This window comes from Mustela nigripes, chromosome 7, assembly GCF_022355385.1.
Source record: "Mustela nigripes isolate SB6536 chromosome 7, MUSNIG.SB6536, whole genome shotgun sequence".
Taxonomy (NCBI): domain Eukaryota; kingdom Metazoa; phylum Chordata; class Mammalia; order Carnivora; family Mustelidae; genus Mustela; species Mustela nigripes.
The window spans coordinates 136,677,790-136,705,159 of NC_081563.1; the positions used below are offsets into that span (position 1 = coordinate 136,677,790).

Sequence of the window (27,370 nt, forward strand, 5' to 3'; positions counted from 1 at the left end):
AAAGAAATGGAAACATTTTCGTGGGCCCTAGACACTGTGCTCCATAAATCAGCCCCGCTCTTCTGCCCAGTTGTCAGATGAGAAAACCGATGCTCTCAGGACAGAAAGTCACACGGAAGAACGAGGGCAGAGGGGCCTCGAACCCAGGTCAAGAGTGAGCCTGGTTTAAAACTTCTATCCGGAGCCAAAACTCCTGGGACCCACTCAGGCCGTGTTACTGGATCCTTTCGGGGAGTTAGTTCCATACTCCCCGGGAGCCTGGAGCCACGAGCCTCCGGTCTCTCTCTAAGCCCCGCCCCCTCATCCAGGCCCCGCCTCCTCCGGCTCCCACCCAACTCGGGGCGCCCGGAGCCACGACTAAGGAGCCGCTCTCTGGGCCCCACCCCCTCGTCCGGGCCCCGCCTCCGCCGGCTCCCGCCCATCCCTGGGCGCCTGGAGCCACGACTAAGCAGTCGCTCTTTGGGCCCCGCCCCTTCCCCGGGCCCAGGCGCGCGGCCGCGGGAGGCGGGGCCGCGGGACCGCGCGTGCGCTTGCCCGCCTCCCCCGCCGTGCGCATGCGCTTTGCTCGCGCGCGCTCACGGGAGAGGATGGCGGGGCCCGCGCCGGGCGCCATAATGGACGAGGACTACTTCGGGAGCGCGGCCGAGTGGGGCGACGAGGCGGACGGTGGCCAGGTGAGGGGGAGCGCCGGGCGCCCCCGACGAGGACTGCTGGTCTCGGTCGCCGGCGGGCCGGCCCCGCCCCCGCCGCGCCCGGCCCCGCGGTCGCCGTGTGGTTCAAGCACAGCGTGCCCCGCCCCCTCCCCGCCCCGGAGCGCGCCCCCTGCGCCCCCGGAGCGCCCGGCGCCCGCCTTCGCACCCAGGCCAGCAGGGTCCGCCCAGAGTGCCGAGCCTCTCTGGGCCTCGGTTCCCTCCTCTGCAAACGAATTGGGGCGGGGGCCGGGCCAGGGGGCCCCCTCCCCGGGGTCTGGGCCTCACCGATGCCGACCACCGGATCGTGACCCGAGGGGCCCGCTGACCACTCCCCTGGGCCCCCCTCAGTGCCAGGCGCCGGTGCTTCCCGGTCCCCAGAGGCGGGTAGGGCGCAAACTCGAAGGCTTGGGCGCGGAGCCCCAAGTTTGAACAACTCCGATCTTTGAAAAAGTCCCAAGGCAGCATCGTGAGGGGAAAAGTGGGACGCTGGTCTCTCTTCCACGTGTGTTGATGTTTGTAAAACACACTTTCCGGTGCTTTGGGCTGATTCAGTCAGTCCTTGGGCGAGGTGACACCCAAAGGACCTTCCATGGTTGACTTGAGGGTTTGGGGATGGAGGCTGAGGAGGCGTCGATCCCACCTCCCGCCGAAACCAGGTTGGACAGTCCGAGCTGGGGCTCGGGCTCTGCCAGTGTGGCCCAAGCTTCGTGTAATCTGAAAACCCGCCCCAGGCCCGTGTTCCAAACGCAGTTTCTCAGGCCCCTCCTGGGGCGACCGTACAGCGGCCTGGAGGGGAGCCTGGGGCTTTGCGTGTTAACAGGGGCCAAAGTCAGGAGTGGGAAGTCCTGAACTCCCATTTTGAAGGAAGAGGGGATGCAGTGGGGTGTGCGCCATTGGGAGGGGGCAGGGGCGCAGCGCCGGCCTCGGAGCGGAGGTCCAGAGATGCAAAGATGGGTGTTGTGTGCCTGGCTGAAAGGCGGCCTGTGTGGTGAGCTGCCCGGTGGACGCGGTGGCAGGAGGTTCTGCAAGGGAACGCGTCTGAAGGGCCTTTGATGGCTGCTGACAAGTGTGACTTGTTCAGGAGTTTGGGGCAGGGAGTGAAACCACAAGATTTGTGTGTTTGGAGGCTCTCGGGTGGGTGGAGGCAGATGTAGCCGAGAGCCTGTGCCAACCAGGCGCTTCCCCGTGTTGCCTCCTTCCACTCCCGGGCTTTCGAGTCGGGGGTTCATCTGCTCATTTTGTAAATGAGGAAAGTGAGGCAAAAAGCGCGAGCGACCCGCTCAAGGTTGCGCAGCTAGTAAAGGGAAGGATGGGGATCCGACCCAGGCCCTTCCGTCTCCACGGCCACTTGATCGAACTGCTGGGCCACCAGCGTGATGGCTTCATGTGTCCTGTTCAGAATGTCCTGTTCCTTGACACATTGAACCTTCAAGTTACAGAGCGTCACAGCTGGGGCATAGCAAAGGGCCGGCTAGACTCGTGCCCTCCCTTTGTAGCCTGATCGTCCTGTTAATGCCCTCGCTTAGGCCGCTAGGAATGGCAGGAGGTTGGGAAACTTTAATCATGATCAAAATTGAGCGCACTGGCCCTCATAGGCTCTTGGTGATGAGAGGGGTTCACTTCATGTTCATTCTCACTGCTTGGAGGAGGAAGAGGAAGTCAAGAAACGGGTGACATGAGCTGGCTTTTGAAAGATGGCGGTAGGTCAGTTTCTGTGACACAAGTTCTGTTCACTCGGTGCCATGTTACTGGATTTGAGAGACAGGAAGATTGCAGAGGCTACAGTGGTACTAGATCCAGATGCTGGAAGCCCAGAGCTGCTGAAATGCAGAGTTCAGTCTGGCTTCCGCTTGCGGGTGGGGACTGGCAAGAGGTGAGATTGGCCAGGTGACCACGTGGAAGGTTCAAGTCATGCTAGAGGTTGGATACCTTTTCTGCGGGAGACTGGGAACTTGAAGCAAGAGAGAGATGTCGGATTTGTGGTTTATCAAGACTGTTGTGGCATCCGTTCGGAAGACGACTGAAAGGAAGGAGTGAAACTGAGCCATTAGGGGCCTGTGGCTATTGCAAGCGATGCACAAAGTGAGGAATGGCAGAGACGGGAAGAAAGGCCAGAGTGGGTAGCTGTGTGGGGGACAGAATTGGTAGGTCTTCGTGATGGGGTGTGGGGTGGGGTGAGGGAGCAGAAACTGAGGGTGACTCCTAGCTTTCTGGGTTTGGGGTAGATGATGGAATCTTTTACTAAAATACAGGTTGTAGGAAGATCTGTTGAGGGGTCAGTTTTGGACCTCATGAGTTTGGAGAACTAGTGGGCATCAGGATGGAAATGAGAATAGGCTGCTGACACTGGAGTCTGGAGCTCGAGAGAGACATCAGGCTAAATTCTACATTTATGAACAGGGAGGCGGCATTATGTAAGAGAAGATGTGGAAGAGTATAGGGCCCAGGGAAGAATCCCAGCAATGCAGACACCCAGGGCTGAGTCTCCAGGGGAAGGCCAGCCTTCCTTCACAGCCTTGCTTGCGGCTCCACAGACAAGGAAGGTCTGAGAGAAGACCCCCCAGTCTGCAGAGACAGAACCTGTTTCCAAATCAGTATCTGCAGAATGTTAGTCTAGACCAGATGTGGGCAGATTGTTCTGTAAAGGGCCGGAGAGTAAATATCTTAGGCTCTGCAGGTCCCTGTCACAACTGCTTACTCTCCCGTTACAGGGGAAAGCAGCCATGAACAAAACGTAAAATTCAAAAAAAATTTTTAATGAGTATGGCTGGGTTCTAATAAAGCTTTATTTACAAAAACAGAAGGGTGGGATTTGGCCCTGAGCCGTAGTTTGCTGATTCCTGGTCCACGTCTTACCCCAGAAGTCAGTCACTTGGAGGCTGGTCTCCTGGTTTGTGAAGTCCTTTGGCAGAAAAAGCGGTATCTGATATGGCCCAGGTGTCCTGGTGACAAGTGCAGTGCTCAGTACAGAGTAAGTGTTCACAAAGCATCTGCTTGTTCTTTGGGATGTCAGCGTTCGTGCTGGACGGACCTGGACGTCACCACATCACCACCCAGCCTTGTTCTGAGATTCGGTGACTTGCCCAAGATTTTTTCCACCCAGAACAGGGTCTCCAGCCAGGCCTGGCGATGCAAGGCGAGTCTGTGACCTTCACTTTCTGACAGTGTATTGATGGCTTATGCCTTCGGGAGTCGCTTCATCAGCCTTTGTTGGAGGGAAGCATTAAAGGGCACATATGAAGTAGTCGTTGTGAACACAATAACTAGTATCTATTGAATTCTTCCTAAATGTCAGGTACTCTGCTCAGTTCTTCCAGAAATTAGATTACGGAGTCCTTACAACAGACGGATGGGAGCAGTCACTATTATTACCTTTAGTAGAGGAGGAAACGGCCACCCCGCCAGCTTAGGTGACTTGTGTGGCCACTGTGCACACGTGCGCCGGGTTGGGGCACAGCACAAGTCCGTCCATTTTCGTAGCTGCCCCTTACTTGTCCCGACCACTTCATGAGACTGTCATGAAAGTTGATGAGAAGATGTATGTGCGACACTTTCAAAAGGGACAGGGTGATGCGGATTTAAGGTGAGATTATGGGCTACTTGTGTTAATGAAAAAATCGCTTGGCGTCTTTTACCACCAGCAGGAGGATGATTATGGAGAGGGAGAAGATGACGCCGAGGTCCAGCAAGAATGCCTGCACAAATTCTCTACCCGGGATTACATCATGGAGCCCTCCATCTTTAACACTCTGAAGAGGTGTGTACGGAAAGGCACTGGTATGCGAGGAGGCTGGGGGCAACTCGGAGATCCGGAGGACAGTGTGCGGAAGGGAGAGTACTGTGGTCTTGGAACGGAAGGCTGCTAGTCCCCCCCACTTTAAAAATCTGAATATCCTAGCTCTCTGATCATTGATCCCCATGCCCATCTACATTCATTTGAGTGCCATGGCTTTTCTGTTACTTTTTCTAGGTATTTTCAGGCAGGAGGGTCTCCGGAGAACGTTATCCAACTCTTATCTGAGAACTACACAGCCGTGGCCCAGACCGTGAACCTGCTGGCTGAGTGGCTCATTCAGACAGGTGCTTTGTGGGTTGCCCCCCATCCTGGCTGGCCACTTCCCCACCCTGCCTTTCTTACAGACCTTTGCATGGTTACAATGCTGGTAAATTGGAAAGGCCTTTTTTCCAATTCCAATTCCAATTGTCTGCTTTCCTGGTTTTTAAGACTTCTGGAGGTCGGAACTGAACTTCCTGCCCACCTTCATCTGCTTGATTCTTATGTTGGATTCAGTAATTGAGGCTTACAGGTAGCCTGCGGATGTGATTCTCGTTGAGCGGTTTGCCCTACCATGTTGTAGAGTTACAGGATTATACAGTGTATGTTCCGTGTGTCTTTTTTTTTTTAAACAATTGCATGGGTAACTTTTCTTTCTTTCTTTCTTTTTTTTTTTTTTCAAAGATTTTATTTATTTATTTGACAGGCAGAGATCACAAGTAGGCAGAGAGGCAGGCAGAGAGAGGGGGGGAAGCAGGCTCCCTGCTGAGCAGAGAGCCTGATGCGGGGCTCGATCCCAGGACCCTGAGATCATGACCTGAGCCCAAGGCAGAGGCTTTAACCCACTGAGCCACCCAGGCGTCCCTCCGTGTGTCATTTTTAAGAGATCTGTTATAGCCAGCGTAGGTGATGGATAACGTAGGACTGGGTATTATTATGGCTTTTAGTTAATATGATTGAGGCAGAGCCTGCAAGTCCACCGAGCTGCGTGAGGACGACAGCAGGGGGTCGGTCTGCCCGGGAGGCAGGGGCTCACTGCTGCCGCAGCGCGGAGACACGGCGCGCCTCTGTGGCTGCCCTCTGCTCTCTGCCGCCATGGAGGGTCTCTCTCTCTCCATCCTCCCGCCTGTCCGGGTGGGCAGTTTGTCCTTGTCCTTACCAACGCTGCCAAGATGCCGTGCTCCTTTCCGTGTAGGCAGACATCCTGCGTGTTCCGCCCTGTGCTCCTTTCTGAATCTTACCGTTGAATATGTAACAAACGGTAATTTTTATGAGACGTCCCAGCTTCCAAGTGGTCAGAAGCGGTTCTGTGATCCTGGATTCACACGCACACTTCCGACCTGTACTTTTCCTGAAGCCGAGCAGCGGCCCAGGGCTTCCCTTTTCCCACCTGCTTGTTTTCATTCTCTTGCAGGTGTCGAACCCGTGCAGGTCCAGGAAACGGTGGAAAATCACTTGAAGAGTCTATTGATCAAACATTTTGACCCCCGCAAAGCAGATTCCATTTTCACTGAAGAAGGAGAGGTGAGGAGTCTGTCTCCGTTGTTCCTCGGCTCGTGCACGCGCACAGTGGGGCGCGCCGTGACGGGAGGAACGGGAACAGTTGGGCCTAAAGTCTCGGTGTGAGACGAGCTGCGCCGCGTGGGAGCTGCGCTCCGGGTGCTCTGCGCAGGGTGGGGAGCTCTTGCGAGCTGAGCGGTGCCCGGGCAGTGATCTGGGGAGAGGCAGGGCGGACTCCAGAGCACAGGCTGAGGGGACTGTGCTGGTCATCCGGGTGCCCCGGGGGAAGGCTCCGGGTCCGGTTGGTGCGGGGGAGGTGACAGGGGAGTGTGTGGGCGGGGAGATGAGCAGGGGTGGGGGCTGTGAGGCAGATGGGGCTCCCGAGGGCGGGACGGAGGGAAGGAAGGTTGGGGGTGAAGAGCCCTAGGCGAGGGTGCTGTTTTCAGGCAGTTTCGCAGTGTCAGTGGGGCCTCTTCGAACCGCCTTCCCCTGTAACTGAGCCCCAGGTGTCCAGGGCACAGGCCTGCCCAACGAGCCCTGCCACACTCAGTGGGTGCCTGGGAGTGTCCAGGGGGAAGCCTGGCCTTGGGACACATGAGAGGTGGACCCAGAGTCAGCCTGTGGGTCTGTCAGTCACACAGGAGGGGAGCTGTGGCCACCACACCTGGTGACGGACGAAGCCACTGAGCTACTGGAGTCTCCTCCTCCTGCCAGGGGCACGCAGACGATGAATGTGTGTCACTCGTGCGTCTGCTGCAGCCCCGCTCTCCGTGTGCCTCCCTAGGCTCCTGTGTGTCTCCCAGAAGCACCTTCCCTATGCTCTCGTGTGCTGCGGAGGCTCGCGGAAGCTGTGAGTGGGCCTTCAGGGCCCTGGCGCTGCAGCTTAGCCTCCCAGGTGGTGTCACCGGCTCTGGGGCTGCTTCCTCTGCCGGGACTGCAGGGCCGGGGCCGGATGCTCTCGGGGGCCCTTCCAGCCGGAGTGCCCGACGACTGTTTATTTGCTGTCGTCTTCACTTAAGCCCCAGCTAGACCTTTTACATTGCCGCCTGTTTGTTTGTCGGCAGACCCCGGCTTGGCTTGAACAGATGATCGCACATACCACATGGAGAGATCTGTTTTACAAACTGGCTGAAGCCCACCCAGACTGTTTGATGCTGAACTTCACTGTGAAGGTAGGAAGAGCGCCAGAGTCGCACACGTGGGAGTGCTGATGCGCGAGGTTTGGGTGGGCGGGGAGGTGGTCTGTTTCTTCGGCAGCGTCATATTTGCTTTTGTTGGTAAGGGTCTCCACCACTTCAGTAAGTCTGAACAGTTAGAAAGAAAAGCATAGAATATATATCTGTGGGGCTTTTGGTTTTTTTGTTTTGTTTTTTAAAGAATTTGTTGTTAAGTAATGTCCACACCCAGTGTGGGGCTCGAACTTACAACCCCGAGATCAGGAGTCACATGTTCTGCCGACTGAGCCAGCCGGGTGCCCCCACATCTGTGTTTTTGGATCAGCATGAACTGTTTCAGAATTTGGCAGGCACATACTTACAGAGTCTGGTTGTACTGAGAGGAATCTTTAAGAATGCCCAGTTTGGGGTGCCTGCTTGCCTCTTGGAGCGCGTGACTCTCGATCTGGGGGTCATGAGTTCAAGCCCCACATTGGGCTCAGAGATCACTTTAAAAAAAAGAAAAGAGAGAAAGAATGCCTGGTTTGTCTCCTTCATGTGACACAGGAAGAAACCAAGACAGGGTGGTTATCTGGGCCACAGGCCTGGTCAGTGGCAAGGCAGGGACTGGAGTAAAGGTGTGAGAGCTGAGAGCAGCGCTCGCCGGCCCTCACCGCGGACACAGCAGGCGGGCTTCCTGCGGGGTGCGCTCACTGCCCGTTCACGCTCTCTTTGGCTTCTTGTTTTTGTACTGCAGCTTATTTCTGACGCCGGGTACCAAGGGGAGATAACCAGCGTGTCCACAGCCTGCCAGCAGCTGGAGGTCTTCTCCAGAGTTCTCCGTACCTCTCTAGCCACGATTCTGGATGGAGGAGAGGAAAACCTTGAAAAAAATCTCCCCGAGTTTGCCGTAAGTCCTTTATTTTGTGTATCTCGGACTAGAAGGAGGCTGCTTTGAGCCGTGCCCATACAGACATGAATGAAATGCTTCTTCCTTGTGGACGGAGTGCAGCTCAGAAGGCCAACCCCGCATAGCTAATTTGCATACAGAGAGGTTGGGGGGTCTGGCTCTTTTGCCGGTGTTTGTCAGTGCTGCAATTATGAAGCCCCAAACTCTCTTCCCTGCAATTTTCCAGAAAATGGTATGCCACGGGGAGCACACGTACCTGTTTGCCCAGGCCATGATGTCGGTGCTGGCCCAGGAGGAGCAGGGGGGCTCCGCCGTGCGCAGGATCGCCCAGGAGGTGCAGCGCTTCGCCCAGGAAAAGTGAGGGCCGTGTGGTTGCCAGCCCGGGTCCTAACTCGATGCTCCCCACGAAATTCCCCCACACCCCCCTTGCTCTTTCTCCAAACCAGAGACTCAGGGTCCTCCTGTTTTGACAGATAAACTTCCTTTTACCTAGCACAGCTGGGAAAGTCGGGGTAATTTTCAATAGCTGTAGAGAGCTTGCTTTCTGAAGTTTGGCTTTGATGGGTATTTTGCAAAGTAATTGATGATTGTTTAATTCACTGAATTTGTGAACTCGTATTCTCATATACTAGGATTCATCAGTAGCAAATAGTGGTGGTCCTGAAATAGTGCCCAGCAGTCTCACTGTTCGCTGTAGTTTGTATCTTACAGAACTAAATGAGCCCTCATGAGCTTTATGCTCCACTAACGAGTCTTAGTAACACGTTCAAAGTGTGGGGCTCCTTTTGGAAAGTCTGTGCGCTGCGTCCAGTCTTTCTTTTCCAGTTAGCTCTAAAGGCTATTCTTATGGGTTGGTCAGGTTCCCAGTGAATGACAGAAATACAAGAAACAGGGACCCAGACGGTCCCAAGTGTTCAGTATGAAAAAAGGAAGAAAAGAGGCAGAGGAAGAAGGAGAGGGCAGAGCAGGGCAGGGCACCGCGCCTTCTTAACAATGGGACGTATGCTTTTGTTCATCAAGAGGTCATGATGCCAGTCAGATCACACTAGCACTGGGCACAGCTGCCTCCTACCCCAGGGCCTGTCAGGCCCTTGGGGCTATGTTGTCCAAAGGAGCCCTGAATCCCGCCGACATCACAGTCCTGTTCAAGATGTTCACAAGCATGGACCCGCCTCCTGTTGAACTTGTGAGTTGCTTTCATTTTAGTCACAAGCTGGGATACCCACCATGCCTATAGGAAGGGTTATTTTGCAAAGCCTGTGTTTCTCTTAAGTCCCTGAGTACAAATCCGTGTTGAAACATTTCTGTTCCTTTCCTCATCCTTCCCCATCACATCCTCAGCCCTCGCACACCCTGGGACAAGTGCTGGGTTGAGCATGGAGGCTGGGTGTGGGCGGGCGGGCCCCCACTGCCTCCATAAGTGTGTGTGGACTTATCTGACATCTGTCTCGTGCATTACTTTCCAATGATGCCGTGTGTCCCTCAGATTCGGGTGCCAGCCTTCTTAGACCTGTTCATGCAGTCGCTGTTCAAGCCGGGGGCCAGGATCAACCAGGACCACAAGCACAAGTACATCCATATCTTGGCCTATGCGGCAAGCGTCGTTGAAACCTGGAAAAAGGTACTGTCAGTTTTGAGACTTCCTAGGCTTTTTGGGAGACAAGGAGCTTCGTTTCTGGTATTATTTGGGAATTTTGGCTATAAGAAGTGATGAGCCCACTTGTGTCAGAAATATCTCTTCTGGTGTTCACGCATGAAATAGTCAAAGTGCTAAGTTTTCAAGGAAATGTGCTCAGCGTCTGTAACACGTGTTCCGAGCAGAACGGAAAGTGCAGCCAGAGAAACCGAGCAGGTCTCCCTCAGCCCCAGGCCCGCCTCCCTGGCTCGCTTCTGGAAGCCGGCTGACCGTCGAGTGAGGTGGCTGAGTTGACTCGTGACTCCAGGGATGGGAAGGGGTCTGCGGGGAGAGGTGGCCAGTAGCAGATCCCCCCCACCCCTGCAAAGCCGCGCACAGCAGCGGGGCTCACGGGCTCGCGTGTGTTCTCAGAACAAGCGCGCGGGCATCAACAAGGACGAGCTGAAGTCCACGTCCAAGGCCGTGGAGGCCGCTCACAGCTTGTGCTGTGACGAGAACAAAGGCGCCTCGGAACTGGTGGCAGAGCTGAGCACGCTTTACCAGTGCATCAGGTGAGTGAGATCCAGCCCGTTCAGACTGGATCCTTCTGGAGGGAGTGGTCTGGGTTTTCATTTTATTAAAAGCTCAAAAAAAAAAAAAAAATAAAGCTTCAGAGATACTTACTGATTTTATGTATTTTTTAAAAAAAGGTGTGTAGGTCTGTATAGTCTGTTTTAGCAGCAGGAGTAACTGTCAGGTGCTTCCGTGCCAGAAGTCTGCTCGTAAATGAGCCCCAGTAAAAGGAAGACCCACCAGAATTACAAAAACTGCTTGGAAGGAAGGGGTCTGTTACAGTACACATTAGGCCAACCAGGTATTGCTTAGCTGGAAGGGACTTGTGACCAGAGCAGTGGTGCGAGCGCACTCAGCAGTTAGAAGAGCTCCCAGATGGGGCGAGCCCTTGGGCATTGGAGTCTCTGCCCTGGTGATTTGTGATTGGGACAAGGAAGGAGTTTGCGCAACAGAACTTCAACCCAATCCAAGGTCCCTGAGTGTTTTGCATCAGTGATCCTGTCCTTTACCAGTAAAGTGGGGGCACCTGGGTGGCTCAGTTGGTTAAGGGACTGCCTTTGGCTCAGGTCATGATCCTGGAGTCCTGGGATCAAGCCACATAGGGCTCCTCCTCGGCAGGGAGTCTGCTTCCCTCTGAACCGCCCACCCCTTCTCATTCTCTCTCTCTCTTTCTCAAATAAATAAAATCTTAAAAAAAAAAAAAAAACAATAAAGTGATTTGAAGCCAGCCGGTAAGGGAGCTGGGGTTCTCGTACAGTGTCGAGAGGATGCTGCCTCCGCAGACTGTCTCACGACAAGCATCTCCCTGGCCGGGCGTATTGGCAGTGACTTGCTGGGATACACGGCCTGGCGGTGGTTTTTTAAACTTGCCCAACCATTTAGTGTTGGTGTTCTTTGATTTTGGGGATTTGTTTTGTTTTGTTTTAAACTCCATGTAGAGGAAGCATTGTGTTTTACTTGTGCCTTACTTGTGCCTCTAGGTTTCCAGTGGTAGCCATGGGTGTGCTGAAGTGGGTGGACTGGACCGTGTCTGAGCCCAGGTACTTCCAGCTGCAGACCGACCACACCCCGGTGCACCTGGCCTTGCTGGACGAGGTAGGAGGGCCGCGGGGCTTGGGGCGGCAGTCTGTCTGTCTCTTGTCCTGCTCGGCCCGTCCTGCCAGGACGTCTGCTGAGTGCAGGAGCTGCTCAGTAAAGGGCCGGCCGCTTTCTACCCTCCACGAGGATTTTCCTTTTAAGGAACTAGTCTTATTAGCTCCATAGATTTCCAGTTGTCCGCAAGGGCTTTGAAAGGGTGCGGAATGGCGCAGCAGCCGATGGGGCCTCGGGCTGGGTGCCGAAGCCGCCGTCCTGGGCACCCACCGGGAACCGGCTGGGACTGGGCTGCGGGTGCTCCGCACTGAGGGGAGCGCGGAGCTCCGGGTGCAGGGCTCAGCGCGGCTCCCTCCGGCGTGTTTCTAGATCAGCACGTGCCACCAGCTCCTGCACCCGCAGGTCCTGCAACTGCTCGTTAAGCTTTTTGAGACGGAGCACTCCCAGCTGGACGTGATGGAGCAGGTGAGCGGGCTGCCCCGGGCGTCGTGGAGCTGGGGACAGGGCCCCCTCTAACGGACCGTTTGCCCCGCTCTCGTAGCTGGAGTTGAAGAAGACCCTGTTGGACAGGATGGTTCACCTGCTGAGTCGAGGTTATGTACTTCCTGTTGTCAGTTACATCCGGAAGTGCCTGGAGAAGCTGGACACTGACATCTCGCTCATTCGCTACTTTGTAACTGAGGTCAGCAGTGGGCCCTTTGTTTCCTGTTTCAGACCTTTAACACTCACAGTGCCTTTGGACTTAAATTTAGTTCATTTTGTCCCTGACTCTGAGAATTGGGCTTTCTGGTCATCGTGGTGATGGCAGTGATTAGACACCAGCCCCTTCCCCTGCAGGAGCCATTTCCTATGTTTTACCTCCATAATCACCTGGCCGTCTCAGTGCCGGAGACCCCCTTGTCACCGGGAAGCAGAAGGGGTGTGGAGGGGAGGTGGTTCTTCCAAACGGATCGCCATTTCATCAGGTGTTGGTGGGACGATGCTCAGAGGCTGTGCGGGGAGTGAGCCAGTGTTCTCTCCTCCTAGGTACTGGATGTCATCGCTCCTCCGTACACCTCTGACTTTGTGCAGCTTTTCCTCCCCATCTTGGAAAACGACAGCATCGCCGGGACCATTAAAACGGAAGGGGAACATGACCCGGTGACAGAATTTATAGGTAGGGCTGCCGCACGCGTCTCTTTGCTACCGTTTCCCGGTCGTCCTTCACCCCGTCTCTAACCCTGTGCCCGTCTTCCTTTGGTCCGAAAGCCCACTGCAAGTCCAACTTCATCCTCGTGAACTAATTCAGAGTGTCCTCCTGAGCTGACCCAGAATGTTCCGGGAGCCTAGCAGCGGGAAAGCCCTTCCAGAAGCTCTTGCTGAAGAGGCCAGTCCACATCGTGGGACTGGGCTGTGGAGGGAGGAGCTGGGTGACTACGGTGGCCAGTGCAGATGGCTCCCCCGAGTCGGAGCTGCCCCCGCGCCCCGCTGACCGCGTTCCTTGCCCCCAGCACAGGAGCTGGGTCCCTCCCGCGGTGGCGGGAAGCTCAGAACCTGAGACATGGAGAGGAACCACGTTCCCTGGTGACTCTTCTCACAAGAACTCAGTTAATCTTTTATTGTCATTGTCTTAATTTTCCAAGAGTAAATTAAAAAGCCTTTCTCTGGATTGGCAGGTGGAGGTCCTGGTGTCGTGACTCTTGTGTGTAAATAAGGCACACTCAGGCTCCCCTCTGTGGGGTCACGTACTTTATTCATCACTTGGGCAATCTCACATGGCTGTCTTCGCCCTCCGCCCCCAGCACTGATTCCAAGGCAACGTAGGAGCTGGTGAGAAGCCTGCGCTTCCGCACCACATCATGGACCACAGCTGCCAGACAGGAAACACCAAATCAGGGACAGAGGAGCTTGGCAGTCACATCGTTACGGCCTTACGGATCACACCGTGGCCAGGCAGACACTCTGGGGCAGGGCAGTGGCCGGCACGGGGCTCTCAGCCTCCCATTGCGGACTCTTCCCCAGGAGTGCGCTCCCGGCCAGCGCCGCGGCAGGCTGCGTGCCGACAGGCGCCCCTTCTCCCTTCTCAGCACACAGGGCCGCGACCAGCCGTCAGACACGTTTGATGCCAGTCCCTAGTCCCTTCAGACCGTGGTGGAACCCACGCAGTGCCCAGAGTGATAGGACCCCCTGATTATGGTTCACGATAACACTGCTCTTCTGGGGAGACCTGTCGCTTAAACGATGGGGTCCCCAAACGTACAGGAGTCCTCGACAGCGAGGTTGTAACTGGCGCCCTGCCCGTCTTTATAGGTGCTGGTCACAATCCTCATCCAGCCGTGTTCCCCCTGTGGGAAGAGGATCACGCGTTAGCTGTCCACCCCCAGCCCCCGCGGCTCCTGCCGTCCACACGCACGCGGACCCTCCGCCCTCACAGCCTCAGGCTTGACGCCTGCTCAGCTGCTCCTGTCCCTGCGCGGAACCCCGACTCAGAAATCCCTCCTGTGAAATACTTTTACTTGGTAAAGTAAAAGGGTGCCTGGCCCTCTAAGCCAGAAGCAAATGAGTGCAGCCAGAATGCGGACTCTTGGGGCCAGCTGTCCCCGGTGTCCAGTCCTCTCATCAGGAATACGGCCGTTTCGTCACTTTGACATTAATCACTCTCCCCCACTTCAGAGTAATGAATTTCTGTGTCTCAGGCCATTAATAGTTAACACTGAGTCCTAGAAATGAATATTCTGGCAATTAATTGATCTCCCCCAGACTTGCGACCCAACGCAAAAGTATTTCTGAAAAAACTCGACACTGTTAGTTAGGAGAGCCGAGACGGACAGCAGACAGGACGAGACAGTTGCAAAGCAACATTGGAGCAGAACTGAAAGTTCCAGAACAGCCACTCCGCAGCCAGGGCGGGGGCCCCCAGGAGACACTCGGCAGTGTCTGCAGACACTGTTGGTAGCCACAGGGTGGGGGGCAGCGGGGGGCACAGGGAGGAGCCACTGGCACCCGACGGCTGCACACACCGAGACCTCCAGGACGGTGACAGCCGAGGCCACCAGCACTGCCCCTGGGCCGGCGTGAGCGGCCCCTCTGCTTGGGGCCATGGTTCTCGACAGGAAAGCCAGTAGAAGCTGGGGATTGGTGGGAGGCAGGTATCAGCAAAATCTTACCCACGGTTCCCCCCACGAATTCCGGACAACCCAGTACTCCGTGCCGTCGCTGACGCCCCAGCCGACCACAGAAATGATGTGGTTTATGTAGGCCTGATCCTGGTACTCCGCGTAGATGCCTCCCGTGTAGTTCACCATCTTCTCCGTGGCCATGATACCGCAGCTGAGTGCGAGGCATTGAAGGGTTAGCACCTTGGTGGGGAGAACTTAGCCCCTGACTGACAGTGCTGGGGGGCCGCCTGGGACCGTGCGTGGGGACCATCCTGCCTGAACTCACGCTGTCCTTCCCTCGTGCGTGTGCGTGCGTGAGTGCGCCACCCTTGCTACCGTCCCGTGAGTGTCAGCTTTCCTGCAGACGGTGAAGCCGCGCCAGGAAAGGGGCCTCAGGGACCCGACCGCAGCCCCCCCGCCCCCCCGCCCTTTACCTGATGGGGCCGTTGGCATAGATTTCCGCCATCATCTTCTCCCTGCCGGAGAGGGAGCCGTAGTCACCCACTTTCCAGAGCGTGTAGTTCTGGATGTAGTGGCACTCCTTGAATTCCGTGCATGTTCCACACTGGTTGAACTTGTTGCATTCTGGGGGGACAGCAAGCAAAGTCCGCATGAGGCCACTGTCACAAAGACCCACGTCCCAACCCTCTCTCCACTTCGCCCATTTCTTTTTTTAAGGTTTTACTTATTTGTCAGAGCAGAAGCAGGCAAAGACAGAGAGAGAAGCAGGCTCCCCTCTGAGCGAGGAGTCCGACGTGGGACCTTTATCCCAGGACCCCGGGATCACGCCCCGAGCCAAAGGCAGCTGCTTAACCAACTGAGCCACCCAGGCGCCCCCGTCGATGTCACCAATAACAGCAATCATCTCGCCATTGGGGGCTGCCAAAGGGCGCTCCGTCCGGCTGAGACGGTTGTGAAGAGCCCTTCCCCCCGCAGGAAAGACAGACACACAGCATCGGGCACCTAGTAGGCACTCAAAAGTTAGCCTCCTTTCTTTTCCTTTAAAGGCCAAGAACGGGTCTTTTCACAAAACTCCATAGCTGAAAAGAGTGTAATTACTAGCTTTCAAGAAGATAACGGTATTGCTGCCTAGTGAACAGGCCAATACATCTGGAGAAAAAAAATAAGCATTTTTCTTTTTCTTTTTTTAATGTGGGGAGGTATTAAGAATTAGGCTAAAAAGGGCGGGAGCGCCCGGGTGGCTCAGTCAGTTAAGCGGCTGCCTTTGGTTCAGGTCATGATCTGGGTTCTCGGATCGAGCCCCGCCTCAGGCTCTCTGCTCAGCAGGAAGCCTGCTTCTCCCTCTCCCTCAGTCTACCGCTCTGCCCACTTGTGCTCTCCCTCTGTCAAATAAATAAATAAAATCTTTAAGAAAAAAAAGGGGGGGAGGCTCTTAGTTCTGTAAGACCACACCATCCCCTGCATCCTTCCCAGGCCCCTGACATCCCCCATGCTGCCTTTTTACCACTCTTGGGGTACCGACTTGTTACAATTTCCCATCTGTCCAGAGTCCACCCCCAGGGCATCAGACTCCTTGAGGACGAAGCTGCTGGTTTTATTTGTCCCTGGGACACCAAATGCCCTGTGCCCAATACAATGGGAAAGGGATGGCTTTGTGGCCACATGTACTGATACGGAGGCAAGACCGTGTATTGCCAACAGCCATTTGCTCGGCCGCACCTGGTCCTGTCGCATGGGTTCCAGGGGTTCTAGGCCAGACGAGACTGGTGCAGGTCAAGGCATGGCCCCGGGGACCACCTGATTCCCAATTCTGCAGAGTCCTCCCCTTCATCTGGCCTCTCCTGGCTTCTCCGACCCCCATTGTGTTTACTTCAACAAGACTCACCCAACCAGTCTGGGAGAATTCCTTCTGGCTGGCCAGTATGGGTCTAGAGGCAAGGCGGGGGCACCCCGGGGGTGTGTGATGGTGCCCAGAGTCTGCTCGGGCACTGAGAGGCCACAGGGGGCTGTTGGAGCTCAGCCTTTTGTAGAAGGAGAGAGTGGGGGTGAAGAGCCCCCCCGAGCTCCCGGTTCCTCCAACACTGCTCTCGACGGCCCACGGGGCTCACCCCAGCTCTCCGCTCTGGCCAGGAGGGCATTCAGACAGGGACAGGTGACTTCTAACTGCCAATTATGGGTTTGGGGTTTGGAGTTTCTTTCCTTTGGTTTCCAAGGGGAGCAGCCTACTCCCAAGTGCCAACTCCCAAGACTCCAGGCCAGGGCTCTGCTGGCCCACACAGAACCCTCCACTCCAAGTGCACCCACACGCGCACGGTCTGGGCCAGGGCGGCAGGCCGATCCCGGGTTCCAGCCGCGCCCGCGGGCTTCCATCTACCTAGGTGCTGGCCCGCCGTCCTCACCCACTCCTAGAAAATGCACTCTTGCCTTGACAAGGGCCCATTTTGGGAAACCACTGAAACGCCAGCATGGCCGGTGCTGGTCCTGGGGGCACAAGGCTGGAGACACCTGCTCCAAGTCTTCGGCTGGATTCCCAACAAGGACTGCAGGCTCCGCACCTGCCTGCTCTCCCTGCCCCACTGGGCGGGCGGCTCCCAACTCTATCCGGCCCTCCCCCCACCCCCAGCCCCACTCTCCCGGGAGGAGGACGGGCAGGGCCTACCCTGGTCCTTAGCCTGGTAGTTGTTGCAGGTCTCGTCCGGGATGCCGTGCTCGTGCGCGTACCTCCACACCGGCAGGTCGTTGCCCCCCTCACAGGAGCCCGCGTTGGCGCAGTCGAGGACGTGCTGCACGGACAGCAGGGTGGAGGGCCACGCCCCCTTTCTCTTGATGTTGATCCGGTCTGCAAGGGCAGCAACCGCGCCTGGTCAGCCCGCCCGCCCGCCCGGCTGGGGCTCCAACCCAGGCTCAGGAGTCCCAGCGCTCCAGGGGCCTCCCCGGCCGCTCCAGGCACAGGTATGTCTGCCTACCCTGCCTGCCTGGCTGCCACGAGGGCAGGGCTGGGTCTGTCTGTCCAGCTGCACGTGCCCAGGAAGCACCTGCAGAAGGGCCGGCAGGATGAGAGCTGCGGGTCCAAAGACCAAGCCAGGAACAGGACGGTCCTGGCTCCTGGGACGCTCCCCACACCAGCAGCAGCTCCCCAGCACCCCCCAACTCACCCACGTCCTGGCGGGGATGCTCCAGATGCCAGTGCTCCTGTGGCTCCACTCCTGCTTCTCTGACCAGCGCCCCCCCTGCCCCCGCACACCTGGCCCGGCCTTCGGGAACACCCCAGCAACCCCAGCAAGGACCCTGCCACCCACCGCACCTTCCTCCCGATCTCCTGGCCGCTCCTTGGCCTAGAAAGTCCCTTCCTGCAGACACCGCTTTGCTGGCTGCAGGTCACCAGCCTCCGCACGCCCCACCCCCCACCCCACTCAGGCCCTCCCCAGCTGTGCTGACACCGTGTCACCTGCTAACCCCCGCCCCCGAGTTCCCCGTGTTCATCTCCTGTGGCGCTCGGTCTCAGCTGCAGCTCCTGTGCCTACAGCAGGTGCTCAGTACGTCTAAGTGGCCCCACTGAGGGCACAAATGGCCCTGGCTGCTCACTCCCTCCCCCGGAGGTCGCTTCCGTGGCAGCTTCCCCAAGGGAGGGTCTCCACGCTCACCCCCTACTCCGCGCAAGGCCTGGCACCAGCCCCCTCACCCACAGCCGTCTCCAAACGTTTCACCTCCCCTGGTCCGGGTCTCCTTACACGCTGTGGCCACGCAGGGGGGTCCCCCCATCCTGGGAGATGCTTGCTGACATGCTGACCGCAGGCCCCTGCTTCCTGGCTCTCTCAGGGGCCCACAGTGACCCCTCTCACCTCGCCCAGCCCCTCACCCCCAAACTTCACTGGAAAACTCAAAGACAGGCCCCTCCTCTCTCTGCCGGCCAATGGGTTTTCTGGGTCCCCACCCCACCTTCTGGGACGACAAGTGGCCTGATCCTGCCCCCAAACCTAGGCCCATGTGGACCCAGGTCTCTCTCTCCCACATGAGCACCTGCACACATGCGGACCTGCCAGCCTCGAAACAGCAGCAAAGAGCCTGTGCACCTCCCACACGCACCCCCGTCCCGACACGGGAGTTGTCCGCTGCGTAGCGAGGCTCCCGACAGCCCTCCGGCTCTCGGTTCCCAGCCCCGGTCTCCCTGAGGCCCAGGCCCACCTCGCTGGCCTCCCCTCTCCTCCCATGAAGCTGCCAGTGCTGACCCCTGCTTCCCCAACCAGGGCTCCTCCGCCCACCCCCCCCCCCCCGCCGCCGTGGGCAGTGGGGGCCCTCCATCCCCCGGAAGCTCGTCCTGCCCTGGGCTCCCGGGGCGCATCTGCCGTCGGATGCCCCATGCCTCCGGGGAGCCCACTCCCCACCCTGTGCTGGCCTCCCTGTCCACGCCTGAATCACAAAGTACCAATCCCGGCCCGACCCAGCCACCAGGGGTCTAATACGCTCCTTACGTGGCCTGAACACAAGGGAAGCCCCTCCGCACCCCTCCCGTTCCCATTCCGCTTCGTTCTGCCACGCACGAGGCCGTTCCCCACGCCGGCACCCGGCGCCCAGTGAGACCGTCAGAGCCTCGAGGCTCAGGGTCCCAACACTGGATAGGGGCCAGCTTATGGGGGTTCTCGTAGGGCAGGTGAGCGTTCTGGGTTTTACCTGCCCCAAATCTCAGAGGGTTCCAAGCGGAACGCAGCGCACTCTGACCTGGGGTTCAGCAGGCGGCGTCCAGCGGAGGGGACATGCGGGGCGAGGGAGCGAGCGGAGCAGGCCGGCGGGGCCAGGTGCGGGAGCCAGGGCTCCAGAGCGGGGGTGCAGCGACGGGGCTGCAGAACACACTTGGAAGGTACAGCTGACCCGGTCTGGCCCAGCATTGTCTCGGGGCCAAAGCGAGGCTTCTGTGTGGGTCCTGGGAAGGCTGGGGTCCTGACTTGCTGAACCCAGCGAGCGCGAGAAGCCTGGGGTTTGAGGAGTCAGGTGTCCGAGCAGAGGGAGAGAGGGCAGCTGGTGTAAAGGCGAGGTGCCCCTGGAGGCCAAGTGCAGGGGGCCCCGATGCGCGATGTGCGCAAGTACCACTAGGAGGGTGAGGAATGGGCATAGCGATGGGGAGACAGCGCGGAGGCGGGAGGAAACCGCGGTGTGGAGAGAAAGGGCCGAGAAAGCGCGTCACAGCCGGACGATGGCGCACAGGTGCTGAGGCCGAGGCCTGCGGGGGACCCCGTCCGCCCTGCGGCCCCCGCAGGCGATCTTGGTGGGATGGTGCCCGCAGAGTGGGGGTGGGGGGGCAAGGCTGGAGCGGGCTCAAGGAGGGAAGAAGGGGCCGCAGACGCCCTCCCAGGAGCCCAGACCGGGGGGAGGGCAGCAGCTGGAGGGGCACAGGCTCGAAGCCCCCTGCACACTTGTTCACGGCGACGCCCGGGGCCCAGCACGGGGCATGGGGCCAGGGACTTGGGTGCCGGACACCCTTGGACAGGACGGAAGGCGGGCCGGCAGCTGCGTCAGGTGGCAGCTGGGCCACTGCCTGTGGAAGTCCCCTCTCGGGGGCGTCTTTCTTCTCAGGGAAAGAGGAAGCAGGGCGCACTCCCAGGGGAGAAAGTTAGAGGTTCGAGGAGAAAGAGGAGAGAAGCAGTTGTCTGCCCAAGAAAGTCCATTCCAGAAATGCGGAGGCTGACCATCCAGAAAGGGAACCAGGTCCGGGCCCGCCCTCGTGACCTTCTCGGCCTTTGCCTCCATCCCCCACCCGTAGGGTTGCCACAAAGGCCCTCTTTCAGTTCCTCACTGTGAGCGCCACGCCTGGCCCAGCCTGTGCCCTGACCCTCTGCCTCAAGGCTTGCCCACATCCCGTCAGCCCGCAGGGCCCGAGGTCTCCCCGCGGCTCCGGTGGTTCAGCCTCTGACTCCACAACCCTTCAGGGGCCCCGGTCCGTCTGCATCTCAGACCGCCGGCCTCCCCAGCCTCCCTCAAGGGCTCTCCCACCATAAAACGGGGGCCTCAGTCTTTCTGCCCCCCTTCCTCCTCCTTCCTGAAGGGTCAGAAGTATGCCCCAGCTCCCTGGGGTCTGCTTACCAGTCCCCAAGGGGAGACCCCACTGGGTTACAGCTGGCCACTCCTGGGGTCCAGACCCCACCCTCTGCTCAACCTAAAGACAGTCCAAAAGAGGTCCTGACCCAAAGTCCAGCCTCCTGGGTTATACCTCCCATCGAGGCCAAGTCTCCTGACCCCCTGGCCAGGGACCTCAGCTCCCTCGTCTGCAAAATGGGAACAGTCACAGGGCAGCTCAGAGGCTTCTGCGGAGACACCCTGTTCTTAACCCACTTCACGTGACGACACCAGGCCTGCCCAGTGAGCTACCCACCAGGGAGGAGGCAGTGGGCCCCTGCCCTCCTGGGGCCAGATTCCCAGACTGTCCCTTCTGCTCTGCCCAGCCAGTGCCACTGCAGGCTCCGGGACCCCTGGGCGGCCACTGGAGATGGCAGAGCCCCTCCCACATGCTACTAGGCCCGAGGCTGGGTGACGTCTACTCCTCCCTCCTGTCCCAAGGCCTCCCCTCACTGTGGCCAGCCGGCTCAGGGCCAGATGAGAAAACCAGCCAGCCTTGCTCAGGATCCCACGCCCAGGACGGGCCTGCAGCTCACATATTAAGTGCTGCTGGAAAGCAGTTTCACTTCCTTGAGCGCATCCCTGGCAGGGTGCGCTGTTTTGATCCCAAATGTGGGGGGTGTGTGGGGTCACAAGCTCTGGGGACAGAAAAGGCACCCACGAACCACATTATCACCAGGCTTCAGGTCCCAAGCAGGCCCACCCTGTGTGATGGAAACACGATCCTGCTTGTATCAGTCACTCTGGCCTTCCCTGCCTGGGGAGGAGCGGCAGGGGGCACAGGTCAGCTCCCCAGCTCCCCGAGGCCTGAGCGGCTCAGACACCTCCCACCGCATGCCCAGTCCCCGCACAGAATCACAGCCGCGGTGGCCTTCTGTGCTGCCCAGGAGGCCGCCCGGACCGGCCTGGGCGGCCCACAGTCAGGAGGGGCTGCGGACCCCAGCCTACCCGCCATGGCGCTGGTGCTGCCGTGGGCCCAGCAGGAGCCACAGTACTGGGGGATATGCTGGTTCCTGGTGGCACTGGCGTAGTTGACTCCGTTCACGTTGCGCCAGTCCCAGCTCTTGGGCAGGTCGGATGGGGACAGGTACTCGTGCGGCCGGGGGTAGGTCCTGGGAAGAGATCAGCACCAACACCATCAGTGCCCGCTCCCTTCCCCCAAGATGAGGGCGGGGGATGAGCGCGGGAATCACCAGGAGAGCCCAGCTCCACGGGAGACCCCCCCAGGACGTGAAGGAGGCAGGGCACCCCCAAATGCAGGAACCACACTGCTCCCCCAGCAACGCCCCAAAGGCCCCAGGCCAGGCTGGTCCAACCCCGCGAACGTAAAGAGAGAGAGTGCCCCCCAACACGGCGGCCCGATTTGACCCTCAAAGGTCAAGGGAGGCAGAGCGCCAGGCTCCTGGAGCCCCGGGGAGGAGGCGCGGCCCCCAGGAGCCCCCCGTGGGGCCGGCCCGCCCGCAGCCCACCTGCGCCCCAGCCCCGACAGCTGGTCCCCCCGCAGGGGCAGGCGGCAGCCCCGGCCCGGGCGGAAGTAGGGCCCGGCCCGCGCGGCGGCCAGCGGCAAGAGCAGCACCAGCAGCAGCGGCCCGGACGGCGCCATGGCTCCCCGCCCGCCGGCCTCGCGCTGCGCCCGCCCCGCCCCGCCCGGGCCTTAAGGTGGCCGCGCCCGGTGACCCACCCCCGGGGCGGGGCCGGCCTCCGGCCGTGACCCTGACCCCGCCCGCCGCCCGCGCCGTGCACCTGCGGGCCGGCCGCCGCGCCCTGGAGGTCCCCGGCCGGCCTGGCTTTCTGGGCCCCATTTCCCCAAGGCCCAGGCGCTCCCTGGAGGGGCTCCCCCGCCGCAGCGCGGGAAGGGGGGACCCGTCTAGAAAAGGTCACTCGGGGAGGATTTCATGGCGGATAAATCATTGTTTCTACATTCCAACCCCCAAAGATGCTTGAAAAGCTTTCCCACTAACAGAATACATCACGGGCAAAAGGGGAACCAAAAGCAGAAGTGGGTCCCCCAAGCCTTGGTCTTATGACTTGACAGTGTCTCCCTCCCTCGCTCTTGCTCCTCCTGCGGGGCAGTCACCCGAGCAGGTCGGACACAGCCTCCTTCCTCCTGGAAGGCAAGGCCCAGGCATTGGGTTCCAGGGGCCTCACGAGTGTCGGGTCCTCAGATGACCTTGCTTGGCTCTCCACTGAGTGAGTGGGCATTCGCGCCTTCCTGCGGCCCCTCCTCTGCCTGCGCCAAGCTGGCAATCCGGAATGGAAAGGCCCATGGGCTCCCTGCCGTTCCCAGGAGCAGCCTCGGGAGGGCTGAGAAGGCCCCGGGACCCCAGCAGTGCTGAGAGGCCGGTCTGGCAAAGACCCGGCCCCGCTTTACCAGTGCAGACATGTAGTCCTGCTCCTGAAGGGCCAAGGAAACACTCAAGCTTGAGCTGGGCGTGGGCGTGGGGGGTGGAGTGGGGGGGGCACTAAAGCCAGGCCAGCAGAGGTGGGTTTGTCCCATCAGGTGCCCCGGGCCTGGCTTCAGAGCCGTTTGCTCTGCTCTGGGTGTGAGACATGTGAGCAGACTTCCCCTTCCGCATCATGTCAGCTAAGGTGAGTCAGGTCACCCACGTGGGGAAGGAAGCCATGGCTGACCCTCTCATGTCCCCGGGGGGCGGGGGTTGTCTCCCTGAAAGGGGGACTTCTGGTCCCCACTGAAGAAGAAGCTAAAAGCCCATCATTGCTTAAGAACAGAGTGGTGACAACACCACGGGTGACACCCAGACTGTCACGTGACAGATATTGTTGCGGTGACAACACCACGGGTGACATATTGTTGCGGAGCCTCCTGGACCCCCAGACTGTCACGGTCCAGACTGGTGCAAAGGCCAACAAGGCAACGGAGAGGGGGGGGGGGGCGCCCCCCCAGCACTTCCCCTGAGGGAGGGGGGGGCTCACTCAGCACTTCCCCTGCAATGCTGGGCTGTGAGGTCCAAGGCCACATCCCTAATATTGGGGGGAAATGTGCGGACTTACAAGTTTTTCCACCGCAGGGGTGGAGGGCGGGTCACCTGACGGCTGCTCAGGCATGAAGAGCATTCAGAGCTGAAGGCAGTTGACACCCTACAGGCTCAAGAGAGACTTTTGCCCCTCCCCCAGCTCCACAGAAGGAGCTAAGTCAGGTCTTTCTCAGAATGAGGGTTATTAGCAGAGATCAACTTGATCTGAACGACCCATCTGTGGGGCAGGAGAGACGTCTAGTGACCAGACACCTGCTCTTCTTAGCGCCCTGTCGTCTCTCCAGTGCCGGACCCCTGTCCCCTTCCCCTGCATTAGGACGTCCCATTTGCCTTTGAATGGGGACAGAAATTCTTGCCCCCGACTCCTCTGGACACAACTCACACAGCCACTGGGAGGACTGGCTGTTCTGAAGATGCCTCGGGCGCCCCCCACCCCCAGCCCTGCGCTCAGAAGGCCCCAGGCTCAGGCCCACATTCTCAGCCTGCTCCGGGCCCTGCAGATTCTTTGCTGGGCTTGACGGATCCCTAGGCCGCTGCGGCCTGGGGTCAGACAGAGGGGTGGTCTTTAAAGTTTCCCTGACCCAGTGCTAGCATGAGACGTGGGTCCCCTCCCCTCGCCCCCGAATACCCAGCAATTCTCAGATACTAGCTGGCGGGCAGAGATTTCAGCGCAGTCCCGACGGTCCAGCTCCAGACCCCTCAGCGCCATCCTGCAAGACTGCCCCCACATCAGAGGCCGGTTGTGAGCCCCAGGTTGTCACCTGTGACCAATCTATTACAGGCTGGGGGTTCCAAAGACCCCCTCCAAATTCACTTAATTTGCCAGAGCGGCTCACAGACCTCAGGGAGATACTCACACTTACCGGAGTAGGAAGGATAAGAATCAACAGCCGCTGCACTAAGGCGAGGAAGCAGGGAGGGGTGTGGGGCCTCGAGGCCCTCTCCGGGGGCTCCTCCCCTCCTCAGAGGAGGTTGGGGGGTTAAAGGGATCAGAAACTGTAACCCACTAACTACACAGTGGGCCCTCTGGGTTACCAGCGCCTGTCTCGGGTAGGGTACAAAGTAGCTTCTATCAATATGACAAAAGACAATTTGGGGCACCCTGGGGGCTCTGTGTGTTGAGCCTCAGACTCTTGATCTGAGCTTAGGGCTTAATCTCAGGGTCATGAGTTCAAGCCCCACCGGGCTCCAGGCTGGACATGGAGCCTGCTTAAGTAAAAAGCAAACGGAGGCCCCTGGGCGGCTCAGTCATTGAGCGGCTGCCTTCGGCTCAGGTCATGGTCCTGGGATCCAGGGATCGAGCCCAGCATCAGGCTCCCTGCTCTGCGGGAAGCCTGCTTCTCCCTCTCCCACTCCCCAGCTTGTGTTCCCTCTCTCACTGTGTCTCTCTCTCTGTCAAATAAATACATAAAATCTTTAAAAACAAAAAACAAAACAAAACAAAAAAAACCACCAACCAACCAACCAACCAACCAATAAAACACCCAAACCCCATCTCCTCATCTTTATCGCCCTTAACCACTTTCAAAACTCCAAGGGCTTAGGGACTTGCGAGCCATAAACTGTGGACAAAGACCAAATATGTATGAGAAATATATTGTGGTCATCTGAATGACCAAATAAACATTTCTTATAAATCACGACATTGCAGGTAAGCAGGTCAGGAAGCATTCAGCCCTTTAACAGGCAGGTGACGGGAGGCAGGGAGGTTCTCAGACTGGTAATATGTGGGACCTCTGGAGCCCACGGGTGGTGGCTTACCAGGATCTTCCTGACACAGAAGCAACTCACACCTAGGAAGTGATGGAAAACAGGGCACCGGGAGGGGGAGGGAGTCTGGACTTTTAAAACCACAACTTTCAAGGCAAGAAGGAAGTGAGGTCTGATGTGATCACTCAGTGTCCACAGCCCCTGTGATGGCCCAGACCCAAGGACCACAGGCTCTTTCTCCCTCTGAACGTGGCTGTGGTCCGTGGGAGCCTGTTGGCCTGGCTGACCGCTCTCGGAGCAGGCTGGCCGCGTCCCTTTGGGGGTTACGGGCACGGGGGGTGGATTCCTTTTAGCAGAGGTTCCTAAAAGTGTTCCATCAAGGGGATGACCATGGACACAACCCAACCCAAGTTTCGGCCCTTCAGATGCACGGAGGGCTGGCGGCCCAGCGCGCATGGCCCCGGGGCCCAAGTGAGGGCTCATAGACAAACTTGCAAGGTTCCTGGGGACCACGAGGACGGAAGGACGTGTCAGGGAACCTGCTTGAACGAGCTGCCTCCAACCCCTGCCCCAGGCCCCAGTGGAGTCTACCTTCAGGCCCTGCTCTCCTCAGAGCAGAACTACCAGACTCCCCAGCCCAAGGGCATTTTGAAGATAATGCCTTACCCTTCTCCCCTGGCCCCGGCTGGAGGAGGCTCAGGGCAGGGCCCCAAGCCCAGCTCATCTCCGAGCCCCCCCCCCGGGGGGGCCTGTGCCTGGCTCCTGGCGCTGCCCTCTCAGCTCCTCTAGGCCAGCAGCGACGAGTCTGGAGCGGCCTCGAGCAGACGTCCGAGAGCTCAGAGGCTCTCCCGAAACCATGACAAAGTTGTCTCTCTGGGCCATCGCCATGGAAAGTGCTGGACTTTTAAAACGAAAGAAAGAATATACGCGAAGGCTTTGAAACACACACACACAAGGGAGCTCAAGGTCTATCTTCCTGGATACAACCGTGTCATCGCTGCTCCCTCGTGGGGCTTAAAGGCGGAGGTGATGACATTCTGGAAGACGGTCCGCTCTGGGAGATGTCTCTCCTCGTTTGATCCCTGGCACGACCCTGTGGAGGTGGGGCGGGAGGCTCGCACCCTGTTTGACCGGTGGGAAGACAGGCTCCAGGGACCGGCGGTCCGCGGACAGGAGGCCTGTGGGGGGCCGGTGTCAGTCCTTTTCTCTTCACCCCATAAAGTCTCCTGGCAAACGTGTGACCCAACGCCCCAACACAAAAGCCTATTCATTTCTAAAAATAAGGGTGATCTCCCCCCTCGTTGAGGTGAAGAGTCGCAGACCCCACGGTCAGACCAGGGCCGGCCCCTCTCTCACCCCGAAGAGGAAGCACACGGGGTGAGTTTTCATTCATTGCGGAGCTGCCTCCAATCCTTTCTTTCCTCCACTCGTCTGGCTCCCACCCGCCCAGCCGCACACATTTCCTATTATTCCACATTCCTGAGTTTGGCCACATCCTGGATAGCGCGTTTGTTTTGGTGGACGCTGACAAGTCTGGCTTCGCGGGGCACCGTGGCTTCCTTGCCGCCGGCGGCCTCTCTCCAGCCGCGCTCCTGTCACTTCCCAGACGCCTTTGTGGCCGAGGCCTTTCCGTGGGGGTAGTGAGGGGCACACGCAGCCTCTCCTGCCACTGTCCCTGAACGTCGTCATCACCACAGCCTCTCCCGGCTGCACACGTCTGCTTGGGAGGAGACATGGCTCCCTGGGGTCACATTTGAGGGGCTGACCCACAGCCACACCTTGAGAACGCCTCAGTCACAGCTGGGCAGGTCCCATATGGCCATCAGGAGCGGCCCATGACCAGAGGGGTCTGGGGCACTCACCGGGTCAGATCCGCTCGCTCTCTCCAGTCGGGTGATTGGCCGGTACTGGGTGAGCTCCCAGTTTGTGCTCGACCACTGTCCCAGGCCTGGGGACACAGCAGTGCTAAGTCCCACAGAGCAATGCTAGGGACAGACCACCCTCTGGGGAGTTTGGTCTGGGACAGTTTTTTTGGTTTGTATACATAATTATTTCATTATTGATTTACTATTACTGTTAATTTATTACATATTAAGATCGTATTTGGGGTTTATTGGGTTAAATGGCATTTAACATATTTAAAA

At 58.5% G+C, this 27,370-nt stretch overlaps 2 protein-coding genes and 1 long non-coding RNA gene across 4 annotated transcripts; 1 reads left to right on the top strand and 2 right to left on the bottom strand.

Annotated features, from left to right (window-relative positions):
* Positions 1-555: 555 nt before the first annotated feature.
* Positions 556-12,971, top strand: NELFCD (negative elongation factor complex member C/D). 2 transcript variants are annotated; one of them, XM_059407321.1, is made up of 15 exons: positions 556-674; positions 4,334-4,449; positions 4,663-4,772; positions 5,882-5,991; positions 7,032-7,139; positions 7,879-8,031; positions 8,258-8,388; positions 9,052-9,217; positions 9,518-9,652; positions 10,079-10,218; positions 11,200-11,314; positions 11,681-11,776; positions 11,853-11,993; positions 12,338-12,467; positions 12,560-12,971. In XM_059407321.1, exons 1-15 carry the CDS (start codon positions 588-590, stop codon positions 12,592-12,594), a joined length of 1,773 nt encoding a protein of 590 aa, XP_059263304.1. In that variant the 5' UTR covers positions 556-587; the 3' UTR covers positions 12,595-12,971. The 2 variants fall into 2 exon arrangements, with proteins under 2 accessions (XP_059263304.1, XP_059263305.1); XM_059407322.1 differs by having other exon boundaries at positions 4,337-4,449.
* Positions 7,149-7,868, bottom strand: LOC132022068 (uncharacterized). Its single transcript, XR_009405505.1, has 3 exons — positions 7,796-7,868; positions 7,505-7,630; positions 7,149-7,271 (listed from the first exon to the last, which is right to left on the bottom strand). It is a non-coding gene; the product is annotated as an uncharacterized LOC132022068 (long non-coding RNA).
* A 51-nt stretch (positions 12,972-13,022) lies between the features above and the next one.
* Positions 13,023-22,154, bottom strand: CTSZ (cathepsin Z). The gene is made up of 6 exons (XM_059407323.1): positions 21,990-22,154; positions 21,469-21,632; positions 17,069-17,248; positions 14,883-15,033; positions 14,458-14,620; positions 13,023-13,635 (listed from the first exon to the last, which is right to left on the bottom strand). The coding sequence occupies exons 1-6, from the start codon at positions 22,121-22,123 to the stop codon at positions 13,525-13,527; spliced, it is 903 nt and encodes a 300-aa protein (XP_059263306.1). The 5' UTR covers positions 22,124-22,154; the 3' UTR covers positions 13,023-13,524.
* Positions 22,155-27,370: the final 5,216 nt, after the last annotated feature.